Raw genomic sequence first — 18663 nt, forward strand, 5'->3', positions numbered from 1 at the left:
CTCTGGGGTCACCAAGCAAGGACATCAGGGGTCTCGAGCTACCCACCACAAGGAGAGTCAGGGCCTCGACAACAGCATTTCTGTCCTGACCTAGTGATGCTAAGACTTACCTCTGGACTTTTCCAGCTTACAGAATCCTGTGAATTTCCACCTTTGCTCATGTGAAACAATACTGATGCACTCTGCTTATTTTAGCATGAAGACACCAAAATAACCACAGGGTGAGACAGCCTTCTGAAAACCCTCTACCAAGCACCAGCTTTCAAACAGTTTCTGCAAAAGGTCCAATTTTCAACCGACTAGAGAGGGCATAAGCCCCTTAAAGGCTGGGACTCTGGCTTCGCAGAGTGCTGTTCACGAAGACTTGCGCACAAAAGGAACTCCATGCTACCTGTGCGTGAGCTAACCAATACGCAGAGCCAGCGAATGGAGAGGGTAAAAGGGGGCCAGCTTTGACTCTCGCTTTTCCGCAAAACACAAGACAAAACCAAATCCTGTACGTTCACGTCAAGATGGCACCAGATGACAAAAATTTTTTGACACAGTGTTCCTGAGTGAAATCAATGTCTTCACCAAAAGTCCTGCTGTGGATGGCTGAATTTGCTTTTCAACGCAGGGCTGATCTCGCTATTAAGGGGAAACCCTCAGAACTGTCACTACAAATCCTAGGACTTCATGAGCTGTATTTGCAAAGTTCTCTTTGCAAAGGGTATGTTTCTGTCTCCCTCAGGCTAACTCAAATGTGGAGCTGGTCATTCTGCACATCTAGAAAACATTAAAATTCTGGGTTTCAATGACAAGACTCCCTCTCACTTCTCCAGAGGAGACCATTCGAAACAACCCTTAGAAAACTTTAAGGCAGAGAGTAAGGTGGAACCTTCCTCAACTCCAACCGTCCCCTCTTTCATCGCATCAGGCGTTGAGTCAGCAACACCTGTCTTCCTTTTCTCTTTGCTTGATGTTCTCATGTCCAGTTTTCCCCCTTTGGGAACATTCCCTGGTTTTCCTAGTTCTGAGGTTCGAAGGAAATAATGGGAAACAAATATACAAACAAAGTAAAAACAAAAACTCTGTCTCTTTTAGTGCTAATCCACTGCTTCAGCTTATTTTCTCATCAAATAACAAAACTGGAGACCCACAGATGTTCCCCATTTAAATAAATGATATATGTAAGCACTGGCCATCTCCCAAAGAGACTGCATTTTTATTTCCAAAGCAAAGGCTTGAGGGGCGTGTCTTGGAGGGATGGGGCTTCTCCAACTCTGTCCTGGAAGGTCAATTTATCCCTGAACACAGCCACTTGGACAGCTAACTGGCTGCCATTCTCCAGGCCATGTCCTAACTTGCCAGTAACTGGGCTGCCAGCGCTCTGGCACGTCCTTACCCCTTGCCTCCTAACATCATCCTTAGCCTACACTCCGCCCACCTTCCACCAAGACACTTGTTACTCTTCCCCCTCCCCCCACCTTCTTCCTTTCCCTGCTCCTGGACACCTCCCTTCTTTCCTCCCCTTCCCAAACTAACTTCTGTCTCCTGTGGCTGCAACTCCAAATGTTGTCATCTATTTGTTTTCACAAGGAGCTGGAACACCAGGGCTGGGATATCGGGCAGCAAGGAAACAGGAGGCCCTGCGACCATTCATCAAACGTCCTCGGCAGAAGTGGGCCCCACTAGTGCCTCCCAGGAGGCCAGCAGCAGGCTAAGGCAAAAAGCCTAATGTCGTGTCTGTCACCCTCTTCCCCTCCTAATTCCTCCCAGCATCTCTCTGGGGACCCTGTTTGTGCTGAAAGCCTTCATTTTCAGAAATGCTTAATGTCTGAGGATACCTTGGAATGGCATGGCCAAGTGACCTGATACGGTCAGGCTAGGAGTTTCTGGATCTCTTCTAATAATACTAAATATTATTATTCATATAATACTTATACTTAGGAGTTTCTTAGGAGTTTCTGGATCTAATACTTAGGAGTTTCTGGATCTCTTCTAATAATACTAAATATTATTATTCATATAATACTTATCGTTAATAGTAATGCTTAGTACTATTGATATTACTACCAATAATACTTATCATTAAAGAAAATAACAACAATAATAGCTATCGTTTCTTTGATCTCTTAGCGTGTACCAGGCCCAATGACAACTGCTTTACTGACAGTACCTTACGTAAGCCTAATATCAGCCTATGGGATATAACCCCACTGTAACCCCACTTTAAAGATTAGGACACAGAGGCTCAGGGAGGGTGAGTAATTTGCTCAAGATCACAGAGCTAGTAAATGTGATTCTCTCAACGATTCCACTCTGTTGCTTCCACCCTGTTGCTGGGAGAGTTATGACTCCCTGTGCCTTTAGAATTTTTTTCCCCAAACATTCCAAAATAATTATAAAACGGATATTCCTCTGCCTTACCATAAGAAGCATGCAGATATTTAAAAGGCTCTCCTTTAGGTCACCGTCAGTATCAGACAACAGACAGTACCCAGTTCCGTTTTGTAGAATCTCCTGTTTTCTGTGACCACGTCCTGACCCCACCCCCTGGCTTCCAGGCCAAGGCAGAAGGACACAGTGTAGACTGTTGGGCTGAGTCTCCGTGAAAGCAGAACATACTCAGGAATAATCTTTCCTATGTCCCTGATTTTTTTCATTTTTTTGGCAAGAGTTGGGGGACATAAATCTCTCACAGATAAGCATCAATAGGCTCAGGGGATGGTGAGAGTCTCTGTATCCTAAGAAGCGTGACAAATCCGTCTTCCTGAAAAACCAACAGCTACAAAAACCAGAAGCCCCTCAGTTTTGAGCTGTTTTCTCCCCCTCTACATTCTCTTCAAGGTGAATATGGATGTTGTCAGGCTTATCTGTTGGATTCAAAACATTATTGATCACTTATTCCTGCTGAATAACTGACCTGAGATATCTCTCTAACCTCCTTGTCATTTTATGATCTGATCTTCTACTTTATTTGCATTGTTTGTGAATACCTATGTATCCACCCACCTATCCACCACCTTCCCACCCATTAACCCATCCACCCATCCACTCATCCACCCATCTACCCATGAACCTACCCATCCACCTATCCACTCATTCCTTTCTATTTCCATATCAACCTCCCTGATCCAGGCCCCTGTCACCTTCCACTACTAACTTGTATATTAGTCAATATGTATAACAACTGAGTCCAGCAACTCTCTTTTCAAAGCCATCAAATGCACGAAATCAGTCGTCCTTAAATTTGACTCTGGCCACAACACCCCCTACTCAAGAACCTTCAGTGGTTCTTCTTTGCCTAAAAAATAAAGCCCAGCTTCTCACTCTGACACCCAAGGCCCCCTTGATCTGTCTCCAACCTACCTTCCCCACCCCACCACTTAATTTCAGCACTCCAATATTTAAAACACACAGAAGAGTAGAGAGAACAATAACAAACACCCACGAATATGCCACCCAAATTAGATAACCATTAAAATGTTGCCATTTTTGCTTCAAAATCACTCTTAGGAAGCAAAATGTTACAGAGAGCACTGAAGCGTTGTCTCCTTCCTTCTTCCCTCATCCCTCAATAACTCTTGTGAAGCTGGTGTGTATTCTTAGCCAGTCCACCTTTGTATAGCTCTGTTTCAGACAGGTATCTAAGAATACAAACAATATGAACTGTTTGAGTTTTAAATTTATAAAAATAGTATAGTGTACCTTGCTTTCTTCACCCAACATTGTGTTTTCAACTTTTATACACAATTGCTTTATGTAGATCTAGTTCCTCCATCTAAATGATTGTATAACAGTCCATCATGTGACTATCCATAGCTTATTTAACCAGTCCCTCCACGATGGCCATTGAGGTGATTTCCTTTTGTTTCTTTACTACAAACACTATTGCAGAAAACCTCCTGGCACAAGGTTTTGTGTGTGTGCAGATATGCTAGAATATTTTAGGTTGTACTTAGAAGTGGAACTGCTGGGATACAGGGTATGTACCTCTTCCTTCTCTGTCACAAGACACTCCCAGTGTTCTCCGAAGGGGCTGAACCAATTTACATGTTTATTAGGAGGACACAAGTGGCCCTGCTGCTCCACACTCTTGCCAGCACTTGGGATTATTTGACCAATCTAATGGGCGTCAAACTGTGTCTCATTTTCTTTTATTTTACCTTCTCCTGATTACCTGTAAGTATGAGCATCTTTTCTTATATTTTTAACCATTTAAATTTCATTTTCTGTGACTTATTTATATCTTTTACCCATGTTCCTATTGGGTTGTTTGCCCTTTTCCAATTTATTTGTGGGAGCTGATTTTTATATTCAGGTTATTAACCTTTTATTAATTCTATGCATGCCAAATATCTTTTCCTTGCCTGGTCTGTATTTTCCCCTTATTTATTTGTTGCAGTTGTTGTTGTATAGAAGATTTAAAAAATCTTTATGTAATGGAATTTATCAATATTTTCCTTTATGGTGTGTGCTTTTTTGTTTTATGTTTAAGCAACCTTTTCCTACCCGCCAAGGTTTTAAATAGAATCTTCTACATTTTCTTCCAAAATTTTTTAAAGTTTTGTTTTTTACCTTTAGCACTTTAATTCATCTAGAATATATTTTTGGGAACTATGGTGGAGGTCTAATTTTATTCCATATGGAAAAAAAGTGTGTGTGTGTGCATGTGTGTGTGTGTGTGTGTGTGTGTTTAAACCAGTTCCTAAAAAATAATAAGAAATGGACAAGCAACCAGTGGAATCAGATCCATTTACTAAACAGGCTATCCTTTTCCCTAATCTGTAATGCACCACTGCCATATACTGTGTTCCCATTTGTGGGGGGGCTTTGTTTCTGGGCTCTGATCTGGACCATCGGTTAGTTTACTTAGCATTGGTCTAATATTACCTGTTTTACTGACTATCACTTAAGAGGAAGTCTTCATATCTGATAAGGCAAATGCTCCAACAAATACCAAAGAAATAGAGCCTACAGGCCTTATTTTCTTTTTATGGGGTAATCAAGTTAAAAATTTAAAGCAAGTAGAAAGCTTTAAAGAAAATCTTTGGAAATAAAATATGCATAATTCTGAAAAATTTATGGGGCAAAGAAGAAATTGCAAAATGCAAATTATGAAATATTTATATCTGAATGACAATGAAAACATCACTTATCAAAATTCCTAGGATGCAGCTAATTTATAGCATTAATGGCATTAATTTTCCATCATTCTTGTTTTCTAATGTATGCATTTTTTCTAAACTTTAGTTTCTGCTCTGTTAGATTCTTTTTTTTTAATTAATTAATTAATTTATTTTTGGCTGCATTGGGTCTTCGTTGTTGTGCGCAGGCTTTCTCTAGTTGCTGCGAGTGGGGGCTATTCTTCGTTGCGGTGCGCAGGCTTCTCATTGCAGTGGCTTCTCTTGTTGCGCAGCATGGGCTCTAGGCGCACGGGCTTCAGTAGTTGCAGCCCGTGGGCTCAGTAGTTGTGGCTTGCAGGTTCTAGAGCACAGGTTCAGTAGTTGTGGCACACGGGCTTAGTTGCTCCGCGGCATGTGGGATCTTCCCGGACCAGGGCTCAAACCCATGTCTCCTGCATTGGCGGGTGGATTCTTAACCATTGTGCCACCAGGGAAGCCCTAATGTATGCACAGGAATGTTATTAATTTTTATATATTGATCTTGTAATCAGCCATCTTGCTGAATCCTTCAGCAGGAAGTATGAGATTTACTGGTGGTTTTCGGTTAACACCCTTTATTAGACTAAGGAGGTTTCTATTTATTCCTAATTCGCTAAGAGTTAAATGGTGAAAAGATAAAAGCATGCTTTTTAAAAGTCAAGAAAGTATTCAATATCCTGTGATAAACCATAATGGAAAAGAAGATGAAAAAGAATGTATATATGTATAACTGAGTCACTTTGCTGTACAGCAGTAATTAACACAACATTGTAAATCAACTATACTTCGATAAAAAATAAATTTAAAGAAAGACAAGAATGCCATTTCTCTCCCATTTCCCTCTACACTATATCAATTGAGGTCCAAATCAATATAATAAGGCAAGAAAAGGAAATAAGGTTATAAAAAAAAAGAAAGACCACCATCAGTTAGAACTAATCAGTGAGTGGTTTCCTGAGCATATTTTCTTATTTCTGACCCTTTATTTAACCTGTGTGCCTGAATGTTCCTTCATCCCACCTCTGAACTTAATTCTCACTATGTTCTTTCTCGAAGTCCCAATAATCCTCCTAATAATAACTAATATTTAATGATTGCTTACTGTGTACCAGGTAGGCATCTTATATCATCATGTTTTAATCCTTACAACAACCCTAAGAAAGAGGTTTTTTATTAGCTTCCTTTTGAAAATGTTGAAAGTCAGCAGTTTAGGAATTAGGTTGAGCTCACACATCTGGAAAGTGGCAGAACAGGGATTACGCAGTCTGTCCATACCCCTAACCACTGCAGTAGACTGCAACGCTGGCCGACCTGCTCATGATCTGGGACCCAGATTTTTCTGCCAATGTGCCTTTGCTTTGGTCTAGAATCCTGTCTCCTACTTTTCCCAGATCTCTGCATATCCATTGGGGACACAGCAATGCACCACTCAGATCCCCTTCAGGACTGGAGGACTTATTCCTCAGCTATGGGGAGTGCTCCTGGCAGGCACCCCCAGCTATCAGCCCTGTTTGGAAGTGCCTCACCAAAGAGGCACCTACCCAAGGCCACATGCCCTCCCAGGAGCAACATGAGGGTATAAAGGCCTAGTTTCCTCGCCACAACCCAGGACAACTCAGAAGGGCCACCCCAGCCTCAGAGCTCCCCAAGGAGTCATTTGAGGCCTTTCTTGCAAATTCCCTGAATCCTGCCTCCCTCCCTTCCTTCTGCAGTGGGGACCCCAAGAACACTTGATAATACACCCCTGCACCATAATCACTGTCTGAAAGTCAGCTTCCTGGGAACCCAAGCTGGCATAGATCCTAATCTTCACTTCAAGATTCACTTCAGATACTGCATCCTCAACATAAAACCTTCTCCAAAGTGCCCCCCAGCCCAGATTAGAAGTCCTCCTCCCTCTGAACCAACTTCCCTTTCTGCTGTATTTGCATCACTGATGCACATCTGTCTTCACTTCCATTGTTCACTGCCAGCTCTTTGAGGGAAGGCACTGTGTCTGATTCATCTCTCCATCCTCTTTAGCACCTGCCTTTACCACTAAGCATGGGCTCTTGGGTCAGACAAATCTGGATTCAAACCCCAGCTTCACCTTTATAGGCATCAGTTTCCTCATCTGTAAAATGGGGGTGATGACAACATCTTCCTCTAAGGCTTTAAGAAGTGAACGCTTAGCCCAGAGCCCGGCATACAGTAAGCACTCACTAATTGTTTGTTATCTATGATTACTGCTTATCTATTGTCACAAAAGCACTAATACATGTCTGCTGAGTGAGTTGGGAACATGGCGACCAGCTCAGCAGCCTCAACTAGCAGAGCGAGCGTTCATAACTTGTCTCCCTGGCAGACAGTGGAGACGGCTGAAGGCTCCTCGTCCCTGGCAGTCTGCCCACTTCACTCTCTCTGTCTGTGCAGGCATCAGAGCTGGACCCTCCAGCATGCAAACCCTCACTCTCTCCTGCAACCCAAAAATAAAAAATAAACTTGGCTTTGAATCCAAGGCCATTGGTGCTTTTGATCTTGGTCACAAAGCAAGGCAATTATTGGATACAAAAGCCCTGATTTATTTATGAAATGTGACGGACATCTTCAAGGCAGGAACGAAAAAGCTCACTGAAGACCAAGCCCTTATTGCCACACAATGAATGGCTGCTTTCAAACACAAGCCCCCCGAATGCCCTCTCTTCTCTGCTAAGAGTCTTTCCTCATTAGCGCTTCCTTCAGAATACCACAGCTTCCAACAATCAAACTCACTCCACGGCTGGGGCAAGTAATTAAATTCTGCAGGCATCAGAGCAGAGAATAATGGATGGCTATTGTTAAGGAAGCTGAGGCTGGAAATGAAATGGGCTTCAATGCCCAGCTCAGAAATGGTTGGGGCGGGAAGAGAGAGCAAGCAGGGTGCAGATGGACCCTCCCTGTTGGTGCACCATGGGGGGCAGTGGATTCAGGACTGGACCTGGAGTAGAGAATCTGCATCTGGGGCCGGATTCTGTGCTTACCAGAGGTGGGCCTGCATTTCCTCACCTGTAAAACCAGGAGGTTGGACTAGGCAAGTCATTCCCCATGTGTGCTCCCCCAGATCAGCAGCATCAGCAGTGCCTGGGAACTCGTTAGAAATGCAGAATCTCAGGCCTCACTTCAACCTGGTGAATCAGAAGCTGTGGGCATGGGGCCCAGCAATCCATGTTTATCAAGCCCTCCAGGTGATTCTGATGCTAGAATTTGAGAAGCTCTGTTAGATCGTGTTTAAAGATGAGGCCACAAACTCAAATGCACAAAGGGCCAAAGAGCTAAAATAAAGGTATCGGTGTCATTCACCAGACAACCCACAGGGGCTGTGGGGCAGTGGAGCGAGTGTGCCCAGCCTGAAGGACCAGCAGCTACTCAGCTCTGGACAAGTACCGCCAAGAATGACCCCATGTTGTTCTGGTACTGTCAGAGCTTCTGATTTTTTAAGAGGAATACAAAGTTCTGATTTTTATGCGAAATCCCACAATTTTAAAATATTAAAAAAAAAAAAAGGGCTTCCCTGGTGGCTCAGTGGTTGAGAGTCCACCTGCCGATGCAGGGGACACATCTTCGTGCCCCAGTCCAGGAAGATCCCACATACCACGGAGCGGCTGGGCCCATGAGCCATGGCTGCTGAGCCTGTGCGTCCGGAGCCTGTGCTCCGCAACAGAAGAAGCCACAACAGTGAGAGGCCCACGTACCGCGAAAATAAAATAAAATAAAGTAAAATATTGGTTGAAGTTTTCTTAACATAGTGAGGGCCAAGCAGATTACACTTGAGAACCAAATTCAGCTGTGGACCACCATTTTGCAGCCTCCGTTCCAAGGTGCCATGGACCCCCATCATGACACTGTCCCCTGTGCTCTTGCCTTTGTCCTAACACTGAACTCCTAACCTCCCTTCCCCACTTGGGAGACTCCTATTCATCCTTCAACACCCAATTCAAGCATCACCTCCACTGTGAACTCATTCTCAACCCTCTGCCCCACTTTCCACCTTCTCCACTAAGAAAGTAGAGAAGAATCAAACACGGGGCCAAAGAACTGACACGTAGAAGAAAGTAACACAGAGGAGGAAGACATGGAGAGGTTATAAAACAGGCTTCTCCCACAGAGGAGGAATGAGGAAACTCTTGGAAAAGTTACCGTATTGCTGCTTGAAAAATCACTTAAAAAAGGACACTGAGGGCTTCCCTGGTGGCGCAGTGGCTGGGAGTCCGCCTGCCGATGCAGGGGACGCGGGTTCGTGACCCGGTCCGGGAAGATCCCACATGCCGCAGAGCGGCTGGGCCCGTGAGCCATGGCCGCTGAGCCTGCGTGTCCGGAGCCTTTGCCCACCAAAAAAAAAAAAAAAAAAAAAAGGACACTGATCCCATTTGACCAGAATCTAATAAAATGAAGTTTTAAAAGGGCAAATATAAAAAAACACAAGGACAGAATTCATGGACAGATTAAAAAACATTTGGTACAAAATCCCCTGGAGATTTGAGCTGAGAGTTCAGAGTGGGTCAAATGCGCTGAGACGATCATGAAAAAGGCAAGTGCCTTCATAGGCTTCGTTATTAGAAATAAAGGGTCTAGACAGCCCTGCTCTCCTCTTAGCTGGTCAGAGCTTTCTGGAGGGTTCTGAGTGGTTCTGAATATTAACTTATGCCAGTCAGAGCAGCCCTGGAGCCTGACCCAGGAGGAGAGAAAACTCAAAGCCAAGTCACGGGGGTCAACTGAAGGAACCTGGCATGTTTACCCAGAGGCGGGAAGGGCCTGGGTGTGTGGTCATGAGTACCTGATAGATTTCCACGTGGATTGATCTAGGTGGCCCACAGGACCTGTGAGTGGAAACCCTGAAAGATTTCATCTCAACACTGGGGAGAATTTTCTATTGGTCTCGGTTGTCCCCAAATGTAATGCAAGGTAACGAATGCCCATAATTGGGGGAGATCTGGCAGAGAGAGGACAGCTCATGAAGAGGATGATAAAAGGACTGGAACAGAAGGCCTAGTGGACACCCATTGTTTTATTTCACCCTTCTTGTAAGAGCACCCAGTTTTTCCTGGGGAGCCACCCTCAGCCATCCTTTGTCCTATGCATAAGGGGGAGTTGAGTGTATGCCCAGCTTCAGGAGCACTCGTGTGACCCACACTGGTCCAGTCAGAGCCTGTAAGAACCAATTCTGGGAGAAGGGACCTCTCACTTTCTGCTGGACTTGAAGCAGGTAGGATGTAAGCCTGGGGCTGCAGGGGCCATGTGGTCATCACAGAGAGAGACTGACTATGCATGAGCCCTTCTCCCACCCCTCCTTAAAAACAAAACAAAACAAAAAACTGGAAAACAAAGAAAACTGGCGCAGAATTGCAGAGAGATTGGGTCCTAACAACACCCTTGGTGCCCTTGAAGCCCCCTGCCTGAAGCCAGTCTTGGCTCTGAAGAGCCGATAAGCTCCCTTTCCTCCCTCAAGCCAGCTGAGCTGCGTTTCTGTTGTTTGCAACCATAAGAGTCCTGATCACTATGGTGGCTGCTAAGAGCTCATCCAGTCCATTCTGCTCTGGTGGATCCACATCTCACAGTTAAAGCAACGGCCACCTGCATGCACAAGTCCATCTGCCCAAATGAAGCCTAGAATGGCTGTGGAATGAGAAGTGCTGCTTCCAGGCATAGCACACTGCATTGCAGAAGGGGAAACGGAGAATCAGGAAAAGGTGAGTTATGAAGTCAAAGAGCATTCTGCACCACTGAGGAGCTGGCAGGTGCAGCAGCTGCCCCAGGCCCAGGCACAGGAAGGACACCTGGCCTGGAAGCCACTCCCACCTCCTGCAGAGGCAGTGACAGAATGTCACTTGTCAGATGGCGAAGGACTCCCACTCCAAGTGTGGCACTGTCACCATCTCCTCTTCCCAGATGAGAAAACTGAGGCTCAGAGAGACTTACGCAGGGTCACAATGTCAGTGACAGGTGGCTCTGAGACAGACTCCAAAAGCCCAGCCGTGCTGCCTCCTGGAAGTGATGACAACTGGCCATTCTCAGGCTTTACCTTCTCATCTGTAAAATGGGCTGAGTGATGATCTTGTTCCCCAGTCTGACCAGAGACCAGCCCCTGCAGTCGTTTGAGGTCTGCAGAACTATTATTATGTAAGGATGCAGGGCTCAGGGCTGAGATCATCTGTAACTGATGTGACACAAGGGGGCCACGCTGTGCTAAATCAGCCAGTCAGGCCCCGTCCCCCAGCTCTCTCTTGGCCCAGAGGGGCCGGGTCGTTTCCTTTGTTCCACAGGCACAGAGCTGGTAACAAGGCAGCCAGGAGCTCAGCTGTAGACCTTTTTTCATTATTTTCCACCCTGTTAACCTCCATCACAAGTGAGGCTGCTGTCAGCCTAAATGAGAGCTGAAAAGATTTATCTCACTTGTCCCAGGGCTCAGCTCAGGAAAAGATCCTTCATTTCCTAAAGGCCCAGATGACCCTTTCTCTGTGAGTCCCTCCCACCCAGAAAAAAAGATGTGACAGTGGCAGCAGCAGGCGGGGGCTTGCGATGGGACCAAGCAATCTGAATCCCTTCAGTCTGGCTTTGCAAAGCACTATGTGAATTTTTTTTTTATTGCACTGTATTTACCTTTCTAATTATGTTCGCTTACACAAATATTAAACTTAGACTACACTTCATAAACACAGCCCCAGGAGGAGACCAGAGCAGATTGTGTGGCGGGGGGCAGGCGGGGGGGGGGGGGGGGGGGCGGGGAATTAGCCTGCAGTAACAATTTTGCAATAGAAGTCATCCTCAAAGTGGACAATCCACATACAGACCAGGGAGAGATGACTATATTTCAAACCAACTTGTCTTCTTCCTCTGTGTGACTAGCAATCCCAGGTCACCTCTTCCCTAAAACTGGTGCCTGGCAAGAACAGATGAGCTGGATCATTTTAGTAGTAATAGTCTCTTACACTCGTATTATAATAGCCAGCTTTCCTGAGCACTTAGTGACAGGCGCTGCTTTCCATGCTTTACCTGGGATTAATAACCCTCTTAACCCAAGCAACTACCCTGTGGGTATTTCTATCCCCATTTCACAAATAAGGAAACAGGCTCAGAGAGTTTCAGTAACAAACCCAAAGACACACAGCTAATAAACAATTGGACCAGGATTATGAAGCCAGAAATTGAAGACTTGTGGACCCAAAGACCATATCCTGAAACACTTCTCAATAATACCCACCTCCTTCACTTGCACCATTTCATTTAACCCTCATACTGCCCCTGGGAAGCAGATGATCTTAACCTCATTAGATAGACAAACAAATGAGCAAAATTTGACCCTAAAATTCCTGTTACAGAAACAGATCTTAAGAAAATAGCAGTGGCCCAGCCAACATTGTTCTCAATGGTGAAAAACTGAAACCATTTCCACTAAGATCAGGAACAAGACAAGGTTGCCCACTCTCACCACTATTATTCAACATAGTTTTGGAATTTTTAGTCACAGCAATCAGAGAAGAAAAAGAAATAAAAAGAATCCAAATCGGAAAAGAAGAAGTAAAACTGTCACTGTTTGCAGATGACATGATACTATACATAGAGAATCCTAAACATGCTACCAGAAAACTACTAGAGCTAATCAATGAATTTGGTAAAGTAGCAGGATACAAAATTAATGCACAGAAATCTCTTGCATTCCTATACACTAATGATGAAAAATCTGAAAGAGAAATTAAGGAAACACTCCCATTTACCACTGCAACAAAAAGAATAAAATACCTAGGAATAAACCTACCTAAGGAGGTAAAAGACCTGTACTCAGAAAACTATAAGACACTGATGAAAGGAATCAAAGATGACACAAACAGATGGAGAGATATACCATGTTCTTGGATTGGAAGAATCAACGTTGTGAAAATGACTATACTACCCAAAGCAATCTACAGATTCAATGTAATCCCTATCAAACTACCAATGGCATTTTTCACAGAACTAGAACAAAAAATTTTACAATTCATAAGGAAACACAAAAGACCCCAAAGAGCCAAAGCAATCTTGAGAAAGAAAAATGGAGCTGGAGGAATCAGGCTCCTGGACTTCAGAGTATACTACAAAGCTATAGTAATCAAGACAGTATGGTACTGGCACAAAAACAGGAATATAGATCAATGGAACAGGATAGAAAGCCCAGAGGTAAACCCATGCACATATGGTCACCTTATCTTTGATAAAGGAGGCAAGAGTATACAATGGAGAAAAGACAACCTCTTCAATAAGTGGTGCTGGGAAAACTGGACAGCTACACGTAAAAGAATGAAATTAGAACACTCGGTAACACCATACACAAAAATAAACTCAAAATGGATTAAAGACCTAAATGTAAGGCCAGACACTATAAAACTCTTAGAGGAAAACACAGGTCGAACACTCCATGACATAAATCACAGCAAGATCCTTTTTGACCCACCTCCTAGAGAAATGGAAATAAAAACAAAAATAAACAAATGGGACCTAATGAAACTTAAAAGCTTTTGCACAGCAAAGGAAACCATAAACAAGACCAAAAGACAACCCTCAGAATGGGAGAAAATATTTGCAAATGAAGCAACTGACAAAGGATTTATCACCAAAATATACAAGTAGCTCATGCAGCTCAACATCAAAAAAACAAACAACCCAATCCAAACATGGGCAGAAGACCTAAATAGACATTTCTCCAAAGAAGATATACAGATTGCCAACAAACACGTGAAAGGATGCTCAACATCACTAATCGTTAGAGAAATGCAAATCAAAACTACAATGAGGTATCACCTCACACTGGTCAGAATGGCCATCATCAAAAAATCTACAAACAATAAATGCTAGAGAGTGGAGAAAAGGGAACCTGTTGAGCTGTTGGTGGGAAAGTAAATTGATACAGCCACTATGGAGAACAATATGGAGGTTCCTTAAAAAAACTAAAAATAGAAGTACCATATGACTCAGCAATCCCACTACTGGGCATATACCCTGAGAAAACGATAATTCAAAAAGAGTCATGTACCACAGTGTTCATTGCAGCACTATTTACAATAGGAAGGACATGGAAGCAACCTAAATGTCCATCAACAGATGAATGGATAAAGAAGATGTGGCACATATATACAATGGAATATTACTCAGCCATAAAAAGAAACAAAATTGAGTTATTTGTAATGAGGTGAATGGACCTAGAGACTGTCATACAGAGTGAAGTAAGTCAGAAAGGGAAAAACAGATACTGTATGCTAACACATATATGTGGAATCTAAAAAAAAAAAGGCTCTGAAGAACCTAGGGGCAGGACAGGAATAAAAACGCAGACATAGAGAATGGACTTGAGGACACGGGGAGGGCGAAGGGTAAGCGGGGATGAAGTGAGAGAATGGCATGGACATATATACACTACCAAGTGTAAAACAGATAGCTAGTGGGAAGCAGCTGCATTGCGCAGGGAGATCAGCTCGGTGCTTTGTGTCCACCTAGAGGGGTGGGATAGGGAGGATGGGAGGGAGACGCAAGAGGGAGGAGATATGGGGATATATGTATACGTATAGCTGATTCACTTTGTTATACAGAAGAAACTAACACACCACTGTAAAGCAATTATACCCCAATAAAGATGTTAAAGAAAAAAAGAAAGTAGCAGTGGCCCATCAACAGATGAATGGATAAAGTACATGTGGTATATCTATATATACATATACAGTGGAATATTATTCAGCCATAAAAAAGAATGAAAGTCTGCTATTTGCAGCAATGTGGATGGACTTAGAGAATATTATGCTTAGTGAAGTAAGTCAGACAAAGACAAATACTATATTACATCATTTATACGTGGAATCTAAAAAACAATACAAATGAATGTATATGCAAAACAGAAACAGACACACAGATATAGAAAACAAACTACTGGTTACCAAAAAGGAGAGGGGCAAATTAGTGGTATGGGATTAAGAGACACAAACTACAATAAATGAAATAAATAAGCAACAAGGATATATTGTGTAGCACAGGGAAATATAGCCATTATCTTATAACTTTTAATGGAGTACAATCTACAAAAATACTGAATCACTATGCTATACACCTACAACTAATAGAATATTGTAAATAAACTATACTTCAATGAAAAAAATAGCAGTGAATGTGACAAAGGTGTATATAAAAGAAGCTCACAGCAGCAGTATTTATAATAATATGGAAATCACTGAAGTGTTCAACAATAAGGGATTGGTTAAATAAACTAGGGTACAACTGTATGATGAAATACTATGCAATCTTTCAAAATGTTGTGGAATTATATTTATTGATATGGGAAAATTTTGTAATCCAGTGTTATATAATTTGTTAGGTGACATAAGCAGAGAGTAAAATCGTATATGCGGTCTGATCTCATTTGGGAAAAGTACATACATATTCTAGAAAGTGTATAAAATCAGCACTCATAGAAAATGTATTTACATATGTACATATAAAGAAGTTCCTATGACAACCAAAGTGATTATGGCTGAGTGACAGCATTTCAGGTGACGTTAATTTCTAAGTGTTTGTTTGTTTTTGAATTTTATTTTTTATATAAGTGTGAGCTCATCTCTGTTTCCAAATCTCCTACAATGAGTGTACTACTTACCTAACCATGCAAAGGTTTTTATTTTTGTGGTGATGGTGGTCGCTGAAGTGGCTGAGCCCCCCAGCCACATCCAGGACTCAAACTCAGGGTCTGCGGTGCCAAGTCCAGGCCTCAGCACCCCGCACCCTTCAACATGCCTGACCCCTGGTCCCATGTCCCCAGACCACACCCCACCGTGGCTGGCTGTCTTGCCAAGGCCAGCCTGGGGCAGAAACTCGGGTGGCCCAAGTACCCACCTTTTTGAAGAGTCTGATGACATCCTCGCTGATTTGGGAGAGGCGAACGATGACATTGTTCATGAAGATGTCGTTGAGGGTGGCATGGTCTCGGCTCTCCCGCCTGGTCTGATGCAGGACTAGATACCAACAGTTCACGGGCGAGAGGAGATATTGGTCCTTCCTGTGGAAACCAAGACAGCTCAAGTTGGCTCCACTGAAACTGCCAGCCACACAGTGTTCTACGTTGTCACCCACCGTGGCTCTTTTGACCCTCATGGGGCCCTTTCAAACTCGTTTAATTATAACATATTTAACAGCTGGGGCAACAGAGACCATGAGGAAGCAACCCTCCCAAGGTCACAGAGCAGTGCTGGGGCCAAAACCCAGGTCTTTGACTAGAAGTCCTATCCCGTCCTACTCTCCCACTGGATGTAGCACTTGCTACATGTATCTCTCCCTTCTGAGAGGAAGCTGTCTTCCCTGGAGTTAAGAAATACTAAACCAGTTGTGCTTGAAATTCTTGTATGAGTTCTAGAAATATCCAGGGGAAAGAACAAAAAGTGGACCCTTTCCTTCCCCTCCTTGCCTCCCCCAACCCCTGGGGGTCCCTCAGGCTCTTAACCTTTTTGTCCTCCTCCAGGGTCAGTCCTGGTCTCTTGGCCTCTTGGAAACACATTCCTTTGCCCCTCAATGGAGCTGAGGGCCTGGAGGATTTCAGGTTCTATACTTGGGAAGAGAGCCTAAGGAAATCTGCTTTTGAGTGAAGTACACACAAGACAAATCTTTGTCCTTCAAGGACTGACACATTCTTAGTGTCCTCTAGCTGGGCATTATGCTAAAAGAGGGGTTCTCAAAGTGTCGGGGTCCCCAGACCAGCAGCAGCATCGCCTGGGGTCTATAAGAAATGCAGGCTCTTGAGCCTCACTCCAGCCCTGCTGAATCAGAACCTCTGGAGGTGACCCGGTGATCTGGGTTTTAACAAGCCCTCCAAGCTGCTGATTCCCACGCAAGTCTGAGAACCACAGATCTATGCACCAGTGTTTCCCAAAACTTGGGAAATGGGATATTTCCAAAAATGAAATGGGGGATATTTCTCTTCTCTGTGCTTTACCAAAGACCCCTCTGTTAGTCTCAATAAAGTGTATATAGTGTCCAGGAAGACAGTAAAGGACAATCAGAAACCAAAATCAAACCAATAATCCCACGTTGCCACATGGGGCATCTGGCATGTGTACTTGACCTAAGACCCTTCCTCCACTTTCCAGGGCAGGAAGGTGATGTTGGGGCAGAGGGCCATCCACCACCTAGGGTGACTGGCTCAAGGTCCAGTCCCCCAGGCCTGCCTGGCTCCCCCAGGGGGCTGGCCATGGTTCTCTGAGGAAATGCGGCCTCCCACGATCAGTGTTTCTGAGGAAGGGAATTCTGCTGACTTCCGCTTTGACCACATCATCCTCCCAAAGCCAAGTGGAAGCGTAGCCCTGAGGGCCTCTGGGCAGCCACAGCACGTACACCCCTCACTGCACCCAAACCCTGGGCTTGGGAAGGATAGGTGAGGAGAGGCCAGTTGACTTTTCTTTCTGTCACCCAACGGGCTTAAAAATCTGCCCAGGTAGTCGGAATTTGGGAGAAAGGAATTTGGTTGAGAGAGAGGATGGATATGTTAGAGACCTCTAAGGAAAATGGAGGAGACATTATGCTGTAAGAGAAACGAAGCAGTTTCTCCTTTGTTTATAGTCTAGAGAAAAGGCCAGAACACTGAAATCCAACAGCCCAGCCCAAATCCCTCAGCATTTATTCCGTGTCAGGTCTCAGGTGGGCTCTGGGTGAGCGTGGACACAGACCTGCCTCGGAGGGGCTCCTAATGAGGTGGCTGAGGCAGAAGGATTACAGTGGAAGGTGCTGAAGTGCTGGGATAGAAACATGCAGAGCACCCGTTCTGCGCGAGAAGCTGGAGAAAACGCGGAGCCCACTCCACGTCCCCGTCACACAGGCCCCTTTGCTTTCCTGCCAGCTTCTTCCCGCCTGGGGTCTTCACGCGCGCTGTGCCATCTGGAATGTGTGAGCCCCTGCTCTTCTCTCTTCCTCTGAGTCTTGGCTTAAATGATACTCCCGGGAGAGTGTGCCTCGGAGGACCTCGCTCTAGGGCAGGGGTTCTCAGAGGTGGTCCCCAGCCCAGATGCATCAGCTTCGCTTTGAAATTTGTTGGAAATGTAAATTGTCGGGGCCACTCCAGACCACTTAATAAGAAATCCTGGAGGTGGGACCAGCACCTGTGTTTTGACCAGCCCTCCAGAGGATTGCGATGCACTCTCAGGTTTGAGAATTCCTGCCTTAAGGAGTTTCCACTCCCCACCCATCACCCTACTCGAAGTTCTGTGAAAGCAGGAACTGTTTCTGTCTTAGTCACCATATCCAGTGCCCAGCAATGTGCCTGACATGTAGTAGGTGCTGTAGAAGAGAAACCCAACAGAAAAGGTCACATTTGTGCTGGGTCTTGAAGAATAGGTACGAGTTTTCCAAATAGAGGGGCAGAGAGATGGAATTGTAGGCAGAGGGACCTGTGGATACAAAGATAGAGAAGCAGCTCGGCAGAGCTAGAATTGTGAGCGTGTTAGGGGAGGACATAAGGATGGGGAGACAGGTGAAAGGTTTGATTGTGGGGAATCGA

The 18663-nt window shown here is 44.4% G+C and overlaps 1 protein-coding gene across 4 annotated transcripts in view; it reads right to left on the bottom strand.

The window, feature by feature from the left end:
- SRGAP3 (SLIT-ROBO Rho GTPase activating protein 3) overlaps window positions 1–18663 on the bottom strand; it is a 255082-nt gene that overhangs the window by 102174 nt on the left and 134245 nt on the right. For all 4 annotated transcript variants that reach the window (XR_013830247.1, XM_079934821.1, XM_079934823.1 and 1 more), the window contains exon 3: window positions 16014–16176. Coding sequence is in view for 3 of the 4 variants with exons in the window: in XM_079934821.1 (XP_079790947.1) it covers window positions 16014–16176 (163 nt within the window). In the remaining variant the exon portion in view is untranslated. The remainder of the gene's footprint in view (window positions 1–16013; window positions 16177–18663) is intronic.

This window comes from Stenella coeruleoalba, assembly GCF_951394435.1.
Source record: "Stenella coeruleoalba genome assembly, chromosome: 10".
Lineage (NCBI taxonomy): Eukaryota > Metazoa > Chordata > Mammalia > Artiodactyla > Delphinidae > Stenella > Stenella coeruleoalba.